This window comes from Dinoponera quadriceps, unplaced genomic scaffold, assembly GCF_001313825.1.
Source record: "Dinoponera quadriceps isolate SergipeBrazil2010 unplaced genomic scaffold, ASM131382v1 scaffold2131, whole genome shotgun sequence".
In the NCBI taxonomy this organism is placed as follows: Eukaryota; Metazoa; Arthropoda; class Insecta; order Hymenoptera; family Formicidae; genus Dinoponera; species Dinoponera quadriceps.
In genome coordinates, this window is record NW_014556217.1 from 86237 (window position 1) to 103257 (window position 17021).

At 37.0% G+C, this 17021-nt stretch overlaps 3 protein-coding genes across 3 annotated transcripts; all 3 read left to right on the forward strand.

The window, feature by feature from the left end:
• Positions 1-2625: 2625 nt before the first annotated feature.
• LOC106747193 (odorant receptor 4-like) lies at positions 2626-3998 on the forward strand. Its single transcript, XM_014624540.1, has 5 exons — positions 2626-2943; positions 3048-3278; positions 3492-3605; positions 3702-3854; positions 3948-3998. The coding sequence occupies exons 1-5, from the start codon at positions 2626-2628 to the stop codon at positions 3996-3998; spliced, it is 867 nt and encodes a 288-aa protein (XP_014480026.1).
• A 2883-nt stretch (positions 3999-6881) lies between these two features.
• On the forward strand, positions 6882-8278 carry LOC106747194 (odorant receptor 4-like). The gene is made up of 5 exons (XM_014624541.1): positions 6882-7214; positions 7322-7540; positions 7771-7884; positions 7981-8133; positions 8228-8278. Exons 1-5 carry the CDS (start codon positions 6882-6884, stop codon positions 8276-8278), a joined length of 870 nt encoding a protein of 289 aa, XP_014480027.1.
• Positions 8279-10658: 2380 nt separating this feature from the next.
• LOC106747195 (odorant receptor 13a-like) lies at positions 10659-14582 on the forward strand. Its single transcript, XM_014624542.1, has 6 exons — positions 10659-11064; positions 11361-11706; positions 12444-12677; positions 13317-13430; positions 13567-13729; positions 14500-14582. The coding sequence occupies exons 1-6, from the start codon at positions 10808-10810 to the stop codon at positions 14580-14582; spliced, it is 1197 nt and encodes a 398-aa protein (XP_014480028.1). The 5' UTR covers positions 10659-10807.
• Positions 14583-17021: the final 2439 nt, after the last annotated feature.

The window sequence follows — 17021 nt, forward strand, 5'->3', positions numbered from 1 at the left end:
AAAGAATATTTACTTCGTAATAAATAATTTAGCCGAATGTTACAATGTTAACCATGTATCGTCAAAATTGGAAGTACATGTTGAAACAAAACAAAATCCTGTAAAACTCTATAATTACAATTTAGTACTTCGAATTTAGAGGCATTACTCAATAGTATCTCAAAATTTGAGGTACTAACCTCGAAAAGTACCTCGCGATTATGTAGGGTTCTTATTTCAAAATATACTACCAACATTCGCGGTACAAGGTTAACAGTGTAAGACTTATTAGTTAGGAATTAGTAGCTAGGAATATTGTTAGTAGAAAGTGTCAATTGCCAGAAATTATTAGTGATGAGAAATTAAAGAGAGATTTAGCGAACAATTTGCCGAGTCGAGTAATGTCTTGTGTGCCACCGATCAATTTCCAATATCTAGCTGGCCAGCGATGACATTTACATGCGGCGCTTCTTGTTTGTCAAATAGATATATCACATTGATTTTCGCCATTGGTTTTCACCCTTATCCTTGATATTCATGCTTGAATCGCAATAAGAAACGGCAGGATCGCATATACCATTGTGCGCAAGCACGATAACGCGTAAATATAACGGCGGTGGTTTTTAAAGCGTGACATCTACGTTCTCTGGCTGAAGTTATAATTCATTAAAAGTAACGGTGACATTTTCTCCCACTGTGAATTCACCTGCGTGCATCTTTTCGGCGTAAACCTCCGACTTATGTTCTCGGACTATTGTCTTCAGCGGGCGCTAAGAAACTTTTTCTCTTCGCTCCCTTGGAAATTGCTTATTCGGAAAAACTCGAGACATCTTCTTCGGCGGTACACAATTCGCCAATCGATATGCGTATGCGTGTCGCGTGTACGCTTACAGAAAGTTTGAATTTTTCAAGAGAACCTTTCTTGGCGGCCGTACCGCATTTAACAATTGGGAAACGGACCATTGCTGTTGGTCATCGCGTGCCTTACGTGGTTATCATACACATGAGTTACTTTGTTGAGAGTAAGAACAAATTCAACAAAAGGGCCTCAGTAGGATGTAAGTTAACAAATCAATAAGAAATAAACAAAGTTCTCCGTATAAAGAGCACCGCACTAGCGTGTGCGAGAGTGCACACACACACACACACATTGTAATTTTATTTTCTCTCTGATATCTCGTGCTTAACTCAGTTTTCAGCGCGCCAGGTTTTGCATACATTCATATTTCCCATCCTTGCATGGTACATTACATTATTAAAGCAAGCAACACTCGAGTGCATAACAATCGCGCTATACGTAAAAAATCCTTCGACCAACTGCTGTCTCTTCTTTTCTCTTGAAGATGATGTTTCATAAATCAGGAGAACATTATCCGTGATCGATAGGAATAATGTGGCATTCGGCGGATACAATGTATACGCATGCTTGACTCCTTGAATCTTTAAAGAGCTTAAATTGCTCATTGCAGCGTGCCGTTCGTCAATTCAAGAGCCGATCGCGTCTCCCGAGGACATTTCTCTTCTCTTCCCCTTTTTATGGCGAGAAAACGCAGCGAGTGGTCCCGCGACTCGTGTGGTACGCGAATGCAAATATTTAATGATCAATTCCTATTGGGGTTGAAGAAGGGAGCGCTCGTCCGATTCACCTTCCCGTTGAGACACTTTAGTTCACGAAAGGATCTGGCCGTATACATTGTCCGGCAATCAACGCGTGCACATACGACAGCGTCCGACACGGAATTACCGACATCCTCTTTCGTGAAATAACAGAGAGCAAAAAGATGAAGAAATCGAGCAGCGTGCAAACTCAAAGATTGATCAGTTGGCCGCTCAAGATGTTACTTTGCCTGTTTGGCATATGGCCAGGCTTATCGTACAGTCTGCTCTGCAAAGTGATCTGGATGATTACAATGACAACCTACACGATTCTTCAGTACACGTTTCTTGTCATCCACGCGCGTACCATCGACTTCACCATTTTTATGTACGGGTTCGTTATGGCCCTGGCGCAGAGTAACAAGTTTATGAAAATAGTCTTCTTCTGGTTCAATCAGCGGTGAGATATATTGCGTATTGTACGTGTAAAATCGTAATGAGATCGAATTTTCGTGCGTGTGTAATGATCGCTATGTATGTACACTGAGAAAAAATCTCTGGTATTTGTAGTAACTGTAACTGCATATATGAGAAAATTACTTTGAAGAGAATCCCATTTTTCTCGTAAGTGTTGCTATAATGTCAGTGATAATAATCTTACAAATTGCTCTAATACCGATTGCGAGTTAAAACCAAAAGAAGGTATAGTTATAACGGAAAATATCTAGAAATTTAGAGGATTTTTCTCAATGTATATAAGTGTTTATTGAAAGCGATGAGGAAGCGATCCGGAAGCGATGTGATCACGGTGAGTTCGATCTCCCGATGCTGCGACTGTAAAAAGAGATGTGTAGAAGATGTGTCATTATGATTAAATGTGAACGTTTTTTGTACGTGTTTACAGCATCGGTATCGAAACCCATCGCGATTATATCGTGACTCTTCGACCGTATAAATATGATAAATATAAAAACGAAAAACTTTCGGTCTGTGGTATTACCGCCAGTAAGAATAATCGCTTGTAGAAGATTTAACAGGATGTGGGGGACGATGTCGATGAATTCCGAGCCTAGCAGTGTCTTTGCGAACGTAGGTGATACGGCCGGCAAAACGTACATGTTGCATTTTTTACCTAACTTCATAGTGGCATTTAATACGGTGTCAGTGATACTCAACTGTAGCGTCATCCTCAAGGCCGTTTATCATTATGACGAAACGTCCAACGCGACGCGGCCGTATCTCATGATGATGCATCTTCCATTCGTCCATAATCAACCCGTGTATCTAATCGTGATATTACTGCAATTTTCTTATCTGTTGGTCCTCACCGCCGCGGCCACCACCATTAATTCGGTTCTTATTATTTTAGTGAGTGTTCTGTAAAGCAATATACGAGAAGTAATTAAGTCCGTCGGATTCACTGTCAATTTCCCTTTCTTTTACGCTCAAACGAACAGGTTGCTGTCTTTTAGGTGCAGTACTTAAGCGGCCAGATCGATGTCATTTGTAAATCCTTGATGCAGATGTCGCAGAGACAGAACGAACGCATGGCGAACGTAACGATGGTGAAGGAGATAATTAGGAAACATCAGAATGTCATTACCTTCTCGGAAAATATCGAGTCATTGTACACATACATCGCACTGATATTACTCCTGCTCAATACCTTAATCATCTGCGGTTTGGGTTTCATACTCGTCACAGTGAGTAACCACGACAAGTTTCACAGCAAAGAGAGTAATAATTATTGCAGATAAGTATTTATCAACAGGCCCGCCTGTAAACAATATGTGCAAAACTATAATCGTGTTTATGAGACATATTAATACCTTATGACACGAAGTAATATATTCATACGAGTTAATTATATTAATCGAATTGACGGTATTATCGGCGTAATTTTACTGTTATTACAGTCCATGGGATCGCCTAATTCCACTAAGATGTTGATAAAAAATCTCTTGTTTTATTGCGCAATTAACATGGAGACCTTCGTGTTTTGCTTCGCCGGGGAATATATTAGCGCCAAGGTTAGCTCTTGAGTCCGCAATCATCGACAATGTGTGATAATAAATCTAATGTAAAATGGATTTTTGATTATGAAGTGTTTTCTTCTCCGCACATAGAGCAAAGAAATCGGCGAGGCTGCGTACAGTTCGCCCTGGTATCAATCCAAGTTTCACGGTAGCGCCGTTTTATTTTTGATAATGAGATCGCAGAATCAGTTGACGATCACAATGGGAAAGTTCTTGGATCTTTCGCTGGAACGATTCTCAACTGTAAGACGCGCTGCGTAGATCTCATGTTGCATCTTTCGCGATATTCGTGACGTTTCGTGTGAACTGATTTAAAAGTGCACAACATTGTTGCAGATTGTAAAAGCTTCAGCATCCTATTTGTCGGTCTTGCTGGCGTTGTATTGAAGAGAATACATTTTCCACAATTAACATTTTAAGTGAATGTTAAGACATGTTAATTAGGAATTGGTAGCTTAGGAATTGCTAGTAATTAGGAATAATTAGAATTTAGAAATTAAAGAAATTTAGCACAAATTTTGCTGTTTCTTACCATTGACAAGTGTCCAATATCCAATCGTTCAGTGACAAAAGGTTTACATGTCACTTCTTTCGTGAAACATATTTATCACTTACATTGGCTTTTGTGAAATTAATTAAGACTCACTTTTCACACAAAGAAAAAGATTTGGGTTTGTTTAATATAAATAATAATTCAATTTCAAATAATATTTTGTTTAGATGAGAATGTTGTTGTCTCACTAGAGTAAACCATATTATTTTACAGAAGAAATAGTATTATTTAGAAAGAACATTATCCGGTCTTTAATGAAAGAAAAATTTATTTTATTATATATTAAATACTGTTCCACCAAAACACAATGAAATATTTTATTATTTTTCTAACATAGTGTTACATCTTTCAAATAATTACTTCATTACTTGTGACTATTGTAATGCTTGGATAAAAATATAAAAGGAATATGTTATTCAACGTAAAAAGATATTTATTACTATTATAAGAATTAAATTGTTAAAGAAATTTTTTTCTCTGTACTTAGTTATTCTTTATACATTGACGAGGAATAAGAAGAAGAGAAGCATCTCCGTCCGAATCACAATTGGAAGTGGTGGGACCGTACGTGCCAATATCAATACGACATCGTCGTGATCGGATGCGTTGTACTGAGAAAAAGATATCTAGAAATTCATTTGTAGGATATAAAACTTATTTTCATAAAAATAAGGTTTATTTCACAAATATAATGTTTGTTTTAATATACTTTAAAATGCTTTAATATGCTTCAGAAATATGCTTTAAATCTCACAAATAAATTTTTAAGTGCTTTTCTCCCTCAGTGTGCAAAGCATGCACCGCGGTGACACGTAAATATAACTGCGACGGTTTCAAAGCACGACATCAATGTTTCCCGGCCGCAATTATAATTCGTTGAAAATAGCGATGATCTGCGCATCTCTTTATAAATTCACCTCTGTGAGATTTCCCTTTTTGACGCAAACTGACTTTTGTCCTCGGGCTATCGTCTTCGGCGGGCTATAAGACATTGTTTCTCTTCGCTTCTTTGGGAATCGCTTATTCGGAAAAACTCGAGATATCTCCTTTAGCGATCGCACACTCGATGTGCGTACAAGTATTGTAATTAGGATAAGCAATCGCTTAGAAAAGCGGATAATAAATCCACAGGAAATCAACTGTTGCGAAAATCAGTATATTATACATGATAGATTTGTTTATTTTATTCATTTGTGATTTTTTATATGAATATTGAATAATATTATGTTACCTGAGTAATATGCGTTTTATGGTCCCGTGCAATCGATTATTTAGAGCAATATAGTACCGAAAAGTATAGCCATGAAATCGAGCACTGAGTATCTCAAACACCACATTCGCGCACACACACACACACACACACACACACACACACACACACACACACACACACACACAAGTCGTCGTTTTGTTCTCCAATATTTCGTACGTTACCTCGCGAGTTCTTTAGCACGCATAGCTAATTTTCATACACCTGTCGCTGCATGAATCCCTGTAATATTAAAGCAAATGAGCGGCAAGTGCGCGCAGCAATTGAATTACACGTAAAAAATCCTTCGATCGGCTGTTGCGGGTTCTTTTCTTTTGAAAATAAATGTCTGCGAAAAGTCAAAGGAACACGTGATCGCTAGAAGCAATTCAATATACAGCGGACGTCACATGCCGCGTCCAAGCATACTTGACTCCTTGAATCTTTAATTATCTTAAAGAGAATTCTTCATCGCTCTGCGTCATCTGACAATTCAAGAGAAAATCGCCTTTCCTTAAGACGTTTTCTTCTTTTCTCTTTTTCATCGATATTGAGAAATATAGAAAGAAATAGCGAATGTGCACGCGACCTGTGTGATACCCGACTGAAATATTTAATGAGCGATTCCCACCGGGGTCGAAGAAGGGAATGTTCATTCGCTCATTTTCCGTCGAGACACTTCAGTTCACGGAAGGACATTCAGTCGAGCATATCATCCGGCAATCAACGCATCCGCTTACGATAACGTTCGACACGGAATTGTTACCGAGATCGCCCTTTCGCAAAACAGCAGTGGGAAAAATATGGAAAAATGGAAAAGCGAGCAATCGAGGAGAATAATTAGTCTGCCGCTCGAGATGCTGCTCCGCGTGTTCGGCATCTGGCCAGGCACATTCAACGGTGTGATGTGCAAAATGTTCTGGCTGATCGTAATGACAACCAACACGACTCTTCAATACATGTTTCTCATCCTTCACGCGCACTCCATCAACTTTACCATTTTTATGTACGCGTTCTCGGCGACATTGGCCGTGAGCATGAAGCTCATCAAACTGATCATTTTCTGGTCCCAACAGCGGTGAGACACGCATAACATCATTTGTATTGCGCATATATAAAATTGGTAATGCGATCGAGAGTATTTTCATACGCGTGTAATCTCACTGTGATTATCACTGTGACGCGAATACAAGTGTCTATCGGAAATCCGGGAGCGGGGAAATCGCGGTGGGTTCGATTTTTCGATACCGCGACCGAGTGAGAGGAGATTTCGGGTTAATCGCGACGCTTTTATCTTCGGGATTAAACGTGAGCTTTCGTTCGTACGAGTTTACGGTATTAAAGTCGGAACCCACCGCGATTACATCGCAGCACCGGCTGTTATTATCCGTTATATGTAAAGATCGAAATATTACGACAAGCGTTGGGATCGCCCGTAAGAATAATCGCTTGTAGAAGATTCGACAAGATGTGGGGAGATATGCTGACGAATCGGGAGCGGAGCAGGGTCTATACCAGCACAGTCGGCACAAACGGCAAAGCGCACGTATCGCATTTTTTGCCTAATTTCATTGTGGCATTCAGCTCGGTATCGGTAGTAATGACCTCCCTCAGCACCCTCTCGAGCGGAATTCATTACGACGAGGCTTCCAACGGGACGCGACCGTACATTCTGATGATGCATCTTCCATTCGACAGCAATAGACAATCCGTGTATCTATTCGTGATATTTATACAATTTTTCTACGTGTTGATAATTACCACCGGGGCCGCCTCTCTTAATTCGGTTCTTATTATTTTGGTGAGTATTCGGAGGTGCGTCCGACAGAATAATTAATATTTAATCGTCGAGCTTATTGTGAATTACTTATCGCTCTGTACGGTAATGGACACGGTCGTGTATTCTAGATGCTGTACTTAGGCGATGAGATCGACGTCATTTGTAGTTGGTTGATGAACATGGATGAGAACGAGCACAAAGCGAGCGTGGTGAAGAAAATAATCCGGAAACACCAGAGTGTCATAAGTTTTTCGAAAAACGTTGAGATGCTCTACACGTACATCGCGTTGATGTTAATCGTGCTCAATACTTTAATCACTTGCGGCTTGGGCTTCATACTCGTCACGGTGAGTAGCTACCACGAATTCCATAACAAATAAAATAATGATTACTGCAAGTTAATCCTTCATCAAAAGCTCCGCATGTCAACAATATCCATAATCGCGCTTATGCACTTAATATGTTATTAATAACAACGAGAAATATTAATATTCTGTAATAAGCGCAAAACATGATATCAATAGGAATTAATTATTCCTTGTTCGTTATTATTGTGGTGTCGTTTTCATTATTACAGTCAATCGAATCGCCTAATTTCTCCACAATATTAATGAAGAACCTCTTGTTTTATTGCGCAATTAACATTGAGACCTTCGTATTTTGCTTCGCCGGTGAATACATTAGTGCTAAGGTTAGCTCTTGTATGCGCAATCATCGACGGTAAGCGGTAATGGATGCAACGCAGCATAGGTTTTCGATTATGAGGTGTTTTCTTCTCCGCACGTAGAGCAGAGAAATCGGCGAAGCTGCATACGGTTCGCCTTGGTATCAATCCAAATACCACGGTCGCGCCGTTTTGTTCATGATAATGAGATCGCAGAATCAGTTGGCGATCACAATGGGAAAGTTCATGGATCTCTCGTTGGAACGATTCTCCAGTGTAAGACGCGCCGCGTAAATTTCGCATGGTAACCTTCGCGATATTCCAGTGACGTTCCATGTGAGCTGAATTAAAGCATTCCGCATTGTTGCAGATTATAAAAGCTTCGGCGTCCTACATGTCGGTCCTACTGGCGATGTATTGAAGAGAATGCACATTCCATATTAAATATTAATAAACACTTTAACTAAATATTACGAGTTATTTTGTTAGGAATCAGTAGTTAGTAGAGATTATTTATATTTAGGAATTATTAATTGTTGGAAATTAAAGAGAATTAACAAACAATTCGCAGAAATGCGAGAAATACTTTGCTACCATCCAATTTCCAACTCACAGCCGCTCGTCGAAACATTTATATAAGTCACTTCTTTCGTAAAACAGATTTATCACACATACTAAGAGAAATAATAGATATTTCCAGTCTCAAAAAAAATCCGTTTTATGGATTTAAGCCCAAAAATCGTTATGGCAATATGCATGTAAAGTTATTATCCTTGACATTCTAATAGCGCTTGCTAAAAAAATAATTATCCTGATTATAATTCTTTTACCATATTCTTTTACTACATATTCTTTTACTATGATATATAGTTGTAGTATTATACATAGAAAAACAAAGTGCTAGATTTAAATAAATAGTTACTCCGATATTCCTTAGCAAATTTTTACTTGGATCAAGTAAACATTTTACTTCAATTATTTACTTGAAAAATGTTTTACTTAGATGAAGTAAACATTACTTGATCCAAGTAAAAATTTGCTGAAGAGTATTGGAATAATTGTTTACTTGATGCCAGCACTTCTTTTCTGTGTAGTTGTAAATACGATATGTATTTGCCTCTCAGCGCATGTTGGTTCTCTCTCAAGAGTTTAATTAAGATGTGCTTCTCGAACTTGTCTTTGATGCTTATCTTTGATAAAGAAGAGGAGGAGAAGATACTTCTCTGTTCGGATCGCAATCGGAAGCGAGGAAATCGCGCTTGCCATAGTCAACGCGACACCTGCGCGACGAACAATGTTGTATTGTAAAGCGAACGCCGCGACGGCACGTAAATATGACGTTGGCGACGATTACAGAACGCGACGTAAGCCCGACTGCGTCCTCCGAAGTAGATGTAACTCATTCAAACTAACGATGACCTGAACTGCAGTTTGTAAGAAATTACACAGTATATATCTCGCTCTCTCCGCGAATCCATTCGTGAGTCGACTCCCCCTTTCCGGCGTGACTCTCCGACTCATTTCCTCGGAATATCGTCTTTGGCGGACTATAAGATACTTCTGTTCTTCGTTCTCTCTTGAGGTTCGCTTATTCGGAAAAACTCGAGATATCTTCTTCGGCGGTCGCGTACGATTCGCTAATCGATACGCGTACGCACACACCGAGTATGTTCTTACACGAACTTTGCATTTCAAGCAAATCGTTCTTAACCGTTGTACCGTAATCAACAATTGGAGGACCATGCCTCCTTTAATATACTTTTCCTCTAGGGACCTTGAGAAATATCATAGCAAATATAATTTTAGTCTATTATGCGATGATAATTACGACGGAAAGCGTATCGACACAATGTGTCGACAAAATTTTATGTTAAAAACGGCCCACTGTGTGCCCAATTTTGTGTTATATATGTTGACAAAGTGAATGTGTTAATTTAACATTATACTTTTTAACACATTCCCCATTTTAATGTAATACAAAATTTTTTACTTATAAATTATTAATATTTTAATTCAAAAAATTTCTTCTTACATTTTCAATATTTATAAATATTTGGGAATCCGAGTACTCGAGTATTACCGAGACACACCGAATCTTTTGAGTAGTCTTTCTCCGTTTACTTGGTGAGTCACTCAAATATCCGAATATCCGAATACATGAGTAGGATGGATAATACTTTAAGAAAACAAAGGACAAAATCGGTTGCTATAAAAATCAATAACAAATAACAGCTGAAAATTATTCGAATATTACTTACGTTTTTATATGGCATGTTTTCGGCTGGTACGCACAAATTTGAGTACCGGATGAACATTCGGCTTATGTTGACAACGCTAATGCAAACTGGCAAATTTTTACAAGTTGAGTTTCCTCATCGAAAAGCTTCGTGATACGTTGTGACTTAGATAGTTTCGCCGCTTAACGATATTTCTCGCTTCCTCCGAGCCTTCCTCGAGTCTTTTCGTTCTCTGAATCTGAAAACTTTTCTATGGATCACACTGGGCGCCCCTTGCTATCAAATATACTTGGTCCCGCATACGTCTGCGCCAGTCGTTACATATTTAGAGCGAATTATTCACGAGTGCATCGCGAACACGACTGACAGGGGGCACATTGTCTTTTCGATTTTCTTTCTCGAAGTTACAAGAAGCTATGGTAAAATGTCTTCGTGATCTACGCACGACACGAGGAGAATAATAATTAATGAGTGACTCCCATTGGTTGATCATGCAAAGCTAGACGCTGTACTCACCGTCGCGCGGCAGTTCTCAGTCTTCGTGCTAATTTTGCGTAACACACATCGAGCTTGAGAAAATACAACTCTCACGAAAGCGCATCCCGCGTCTCGGCGTGCGCGTTCGCTCGATCATTCGCGCTAGTTCCGATGCTTTGGCTCGTGCATAGATCGTAGTTATCGGAAAAGTAGTATTAGTAAAAAAGGGAGAAATTATGACTGGCAAAAGTACGATTAATCGCACGGTGGAGCTGATGCTCACCATGTTCGGCGTCTGGCCAGGTATGTCGTATTTTATAATCTGCAGAGTGTTTTGGCTCATTACGCTAGTAATTAGTGAGTTCTTCCACTACCGATACATCGTGACGCATTTGAATCTCGACAATCTCTTCGGCTTGATGGACTGCTTGAGCAGTTTCTTGGCGCACGTGAAATTGACCGCCAAGCTCATCATTTTCTCGTGCAAACAGCGGTAAGTGACGGTACGTGACGATGACGCGAAAATCTGTTACGGTTTTACGAGAAACGTTTCAGTGTAAGATCCATAGACAATATGGGTAAAAAGAAAAGCCGTCGAATTGTTTTGACAATTATACGGAATGATGCCAAAAAATTAATTAAGAAATTTGTATTTTATATATGTTGATAACTTTTGTTTTTATACGTTTGTATATTCATATATGTTTTATATTTTCCCAATATTACACGTGAAAAAAATTCGTTGTCGTCATCGTCGTTAGGATGATTGATAAACGGAATTGTTCGCAGACAATTTATCGAAATCTTGACAACGATGTCGGAAGATTGGAGCGATTACTCGAGCAGTAACGTCGCGTTGCACGAAACTGTGCGCAAAACGAAAACCTCGAGTCGTATTTGTAACGGGCTAATTATCCTTCACACAATTGCCGCATTTACGTACGTCATTGGCATCCTCTTAGCCGACGTTGACATCACTGATCGAACGGCCGAACTGCCCCTCATGATGAAAATGGAATATCCCTTCGTCATAAACACGCGATGCAAATACAGAGTCGTGTTAGTTACGCAGTTCGTGTTCGTGATGGTGTGCAGCTGGGGAGCTGGTTTATTCAACGCTCTGCTTCTAACTCTGGTAACCAGCACCTACATGAGCAAGTATCATAAGCAAAATACTGTGATAAATATTGTAATGGTTATTGAATGTGAATTGAAATTCTTACAAATATTTCACCGCAAAATCAATCGCACGATAAATATATTGAAGAGACCGACATATTTATTTTTCAATCTATCCATAATCTGCTTATCTCCCTTACACAAATATTTCACCATTTTTAGCGTGCGAAAACTGTTAGTTGGAGTAATGAAAGCGTGCATTCGGTTGAGTATGGTCTCGCTTTTAAGTCAGAGAGGGACACTTCCATAATAACGAGTAAATTGCATATGAGTATATCCGAATGGTATTATTAACGTACCATTGAGTATTTTTAAGTAATAAACACGTATACGTGTTGTGTAAATTTGAGATAAACGTACATTTATCTACAAGTACAAAATACTTGTTTAACACTCACAAGCGCTCATGAATATTCACATGTACTTGTCACATTCCTCTGCTTAATAGACTGCAGATACTTGAATGTGCAAGAAACAAGTATAAAAATGATAGAATAATTTTAAAACGGACCATATAAGGAGTAAAAACGGTGAAATATTTTTATAAAGACTATCTACAATTAATTCTATCTCTACTTCGCGAGACTCTTTCGCTTTCTTATTTTTTTTCATTTGCTTAAACATACATTTCTATAATAACTTCTACAGTAACTTCTAATCATTGTTATATATGAAAATATCCTTATTTTTTAGACCCTGCATATGGGTGGTCAAGTAAACATTTTACTTTACTGGTTGACGGACGTTATAAAGCTCGAAAAGATCGAGAAGGACGAATCAATCGTCACGATGAGGAAAATAATTCAGAAGCATCAGAAAATTATCCATTTCTCGCAGAATGTTAACGATCTCTACTCGTACATATCTTTACTACAATTCGCGTCGAACACGGTGATGATTTGTTCATTGGGATTTCTCATTGTGACCGTAAGTAGAATTATTAAAAGTCCGTGAACATAAAAGTACAAACATTTTTTTAACCTTTCCGCCACTAACAATTGATATTGAACACGACTGATATTAACAGTGAATATTCGTAACGTAAGGTCGCGTTTTGGTCAAACTTTGTAGTAACGGAAGGGTTAAAATTGATTATTATTATTATTCTCTTCAAACCAATATGTAATACATGTTGCCATATATTGACACATTAACATTACCGATATATCTTACTTATATCATCACTTTTTATTGTACATATTTCTACATTGTGTATATTATCATATGTCTTTTTATTAAAATGACCAGTCGACACAATAATTACGTTAAATAAAATTTATATATTTTATGTAACGTAAAAGTTAATTTTTAATGTTCTTGTTATACTGATTTTATCCTTTTTCAAAAATACATGTGACTACAACTAGAACTGTAACATAACTGTTACAACATATGCGTTATATTTATAATAATTCAAATACAGCATATAATAACATATGAGGGATAAAATAATATAAATGCAATATATGTTTTTACTTCCTAATTAGCATATTGGATATGTCGACTGGATAATTACTTACGATTTTACATCATTGTTCATATTCGCATCTCGCATTGACATTGTAGGCACTCGGCAATCCCGATGCCACGGAACAAATAATGAGATCTCTTTTATTTTATGCCGTGACGAATCTCGAAGCATTTATATTTTGCTTCGCTGGTGAATACCTGACGAACAAGGTTAGCGATGAAAAGCGATAACAATGAGTAACTGTTAAATAGATAATTTACATATCTGTGAGATTAAAAATAATGATAAGGAGAGAAACGCTGCAAATATTAATAAATATCTTTATTTATCTTTTATTCCTCGTAGAGCAAAGCGGTCGGAAATGCAGCGTATAATTCCGCATGGTACGATATGAAGGCCAAAGACTGTCGTGTTTTATTATTTGTGATTTTAAGATCGCAGAAGCAACTAAAGCTTAGGGCCGGCAATATGATGGATCTATCTTTAGAGTCTTTTACAGGTGTAAGATGTATAAAGTTTATGGAAGATTATTTTTGGATCAAATTACATATATACTGTGTTTTTAAAGCATTTTTGGTTATAAAAATTTATATGTAGTAATATATATATATATAATAACTGAAAAATTATAGTATATATAATATAACTGAAATAAAATTTATATGTAATATAATATATATAACTCAAAATTTTATGTATGTATATATATATATTGTTATGTATATATATATTGTTCCTTAATTAGGAACTTGTATGAAAGAATAAATAAAATTTAAGCTTTTTTAAAATTAAAAATTGAATTTTTTTATTGAGTAAGAAGACTTAAATAAATTTATGGGACAAGAAGACCCTATAGAATTTTATATATATAAAATATAAAAAATTTTTTATACATATTTTATTGGGAGGATAATTAAATTTAAAAAACTTTAATAGAAATATAAACATAAATGAGTGAATATATAAATGAAGAATAATAAATTTTATTAATTTGGAATTAATTACCTTAGGGATAACAGCATAATGTTTTTTTAAAGATCATATAAAAAAAAATGATTANAATGGCCATGTACATAGGCTTCTTTAATTAATGACTCAAAATTTTGCGTGGTTGTTTGCAAAATGATAGAGGTCTTTTCTATTCACATTGACCTAAACTACAAGTATGTGACGGATGTTCCACTTAGCGACAAATACCTTGTATATATGTGAATATAAAAGAATTTAAATTTAACCATATTTCTTTATTTTCACTACAAGGATTCAACAATGTTATAGATTATGAAAGCCTCGGGATCATATTTGTCAGTGCTGTTGGCGATGAGATAAACATCGTTAGTTTCTACTTTGTCAATTCCTAGTCGATAATAAACGCATGAAATGACGAGAACAAAGAATGACATGCAGACATTTCTTCACTAAATTGTTTTCATCAACGAAAACATATTGGAAAAGCAGTATACATCCCATGTATGTATTTTTAGATAATATACATAATATACAAAATTAATATACAAAAATAAAGAATAAAACAGTATCACATTTTAAAGGAACAACCACACGGGGTTGAAGAAGCTAAGTGTTATTTGTAACGCTATTACTGTTATGAATTACAGGTGTTGCTTGTTTTAAATAACCGTAACGCAATAACATGTTTTCGGACATATTTTTTTCTAGTAACTGCAACGTAGCATTTATTGTTACTTTGTGTATATAAAAAATATTTGCTGCCGCTTTATTCTCTTTTCACGCACGTGAAAAGAAAATAGAGTTGGCAATTTTCAGAGATTACAATGAAAATGAGGCAGTGATTCCTAAAAAGAAAAGGAAGAGAGAAAGCATTGTGATATAATAATAGAAATAATGCATATTGTACCGTTGTTATTATTTTCTGAGTAATGATAAAAGTAACAAGTTATATTTTTCAATGGACAACACACACAAGTAACGTTAACGAGTAATTAAAAAAAAAGATGACTTTCCAAACCTTGAGAATAGCACGTAAAAGATAATTAATGCGTACCCATTTCCATAAATTACAGCAAGGCCGTTGCACTCTTCTCATTAATGCAACGAGAACGACGTCTCGACGCGCATCAAACAAGTTAAAGAGTGTCGAAAGACAGTTGTCGTGTTGTGTAACTAAAGTAAATTCGCACATAAATCAAATGAGTAACAATATCTTTAATCTCGTTGATTTCGTCGAAATTTTCATGATGTCATGTGATATACTTGCGCGATTGTATTCCCGATAACGTAACTGAGAAAGTTCTCCACTGCGAGATCGATAAGTTGAGTCGTGTAGCGTTTAAATTCAAATATTTTTATTTATCAAACATCTGACTTACTTTTGCGCACAATAGGGGCACAAATCGATCCGAAAGAATTTTCAAATTCGACAAAATAACATTACTACGCAACTTTCAAGAGTTCAAAAAGAAATCACAACTTGAAGAGTGTTGACATACGCGAAATAAAACTTGTTCTACCCGCCAAAAGTCCAAATAAAAAAGCAAATTTGACATATTATATGTCGTCTGATCTGCTTTTACACATGGAGCAAAACTTATTTTTGCACTCGGTAACAAAGCCATGCACTCCCGCAAGTTTCCCACCAGATATTGATATAGCGATGGATATCTCTTCTCATTTGTTACACACAAAGAAACACGATATGTTACGTTCTTTCGCAATATTCTAGGTCTAACTGCCCGTCTCTTCCCTCGAAAGTTCGTCGCTAAGTAAGCTCGAAAACTGTCGAGTTTCGAGAAAGGAATGATAGAAATATAAAACTGTAATAAAAATGGGGTAACCATATTATAGATCATGAAATTCGCAGCATTGTATATGACGGTGCAGTTGGCGATGTAATGAACCTTGTCTTCGTCTTCGGTTTGAAAGTTACAAAACGATAAATAATCGTGAAATCATGTGCCGAATGTGTAACCACGTTTTCACTAGTGATACGAAAGCGCACGAAAGCGATACACAGCATAATTTTATATATATATACATGAAACCCGAGAAATATCGGTAATACATACATGAAACATGCGTTGCTTATGAAAAAATATGAAACTACATACACATGGTAATTTTAGTAAAAAGTATTTCACATATAAAGTAGAAATTACTTTTTCTATAATAGATTGGTGCAAAAGTTCATCCCGCTTTTTTTATATCAAAATGTGCATACATAATATTTATTTATTTTAAGATGTAATTAAGTGGTTAAATATGCATCGGTTTGTTGGCCGCATGATCCCGCGCTTGTAGAAATTCCTTATACGGACTTCCGAACGAAAAGCTAATTAAAAAACACAACGAAGTTTCGCACCAATCCGATATATGATCCGAATCCTCACACATCGACTGACAATCCACCAGGCACTCCTGAATTGCTCTGAAATTACGACCGCGATAGTGACACCGTTTGGCACTCGACGGCTATCGCATGCGAACCAACACATAGAATACGTGTCTAATTCGCGCCACATTTCGCTGTTTTGCTGGATCTTTATTCTCTTGACTTCGAAACTTTTCTGAAGTCGGGAGCATGACTGGCCATCTATCGTAGTTGTATATCGTGGCACCCATGTCCGCACGAAACATTGCATATTTAAACGGGACGATTCGCCATTGCACGCCAGCCTCTCCCTTCGAAAGTTCGTCGCTAAGTAAGCTCGAAAACTTTTTGAAGTGAAGACAGCTGAACGCGACTGGAGATCGGTAATCTTCGATCTATCTACGTCCGCATACATCGCATTACATATTTATAAGACGACCAATCTTACGAGTAT

Coding starts and splice junctions, on each gene's coding strand:
- LOC106747193 (XM_014624540.1), top strand. CDS start 2,626: ATGTCGATGAATTCCGAGCCTAGCAGTGTCTTTGCGAACGTAGGTGAT. Junction 3,606..3,701: donor GGGAATATATTAGCGCCAAG/GTTAGCTCTTGA, acceptor CTCCGCACATAG/AGCAAAGAAATCGGCGAGGC. Junction 3,855..3,947: donor CGCTGGAACGATTCTCAACT/GTAAGACGCGCT, acceptor ACATTGTTGCAG/ATTGTAAAAGCTTCAGCATC.
- LOC106747195 (XM_014624542.1), top strand. CDS start 10,808: ATGACTGGCAAAAGTACGATTAATCGCACGGTGGAGCTGATGCTCACC. Junction 12,678..13,316: donor TGGGATTTCTCATTGTGACC/GTAAGTAGAATT, acceptor TTGACATTGTAG/GCACTCGGCAATCCCGATGC. Junction 13,730..14,499: donor GTCTTTTACAGGTGTAAGAT/GTATAAAGTTTA, acceptor ACAATGTTATAG/ATTATGAAAGCCTCGGGATC.
- LOC106747194 (XM_014624541.1), top strand. CDS start 6,882: ATGTGGGGAGATATGCTGACGAATCGGGAGCGGAGCAGGGTCTATACC. Junction 7,885..7,980: donor GTGAATACATTAGTGCTAAG/GTTAGCTCTTGT, acceptor CTCCGCACGTAG/AGCAGAGAAATCGGCGAAGC. Junction 8,134..8,227: donor CGTTGGAACGATTCTCCAGT/GTAAGACGCGCC, acceptor GCATTGTTGCAG/ATTATAAAAGCTTCGGCGTC.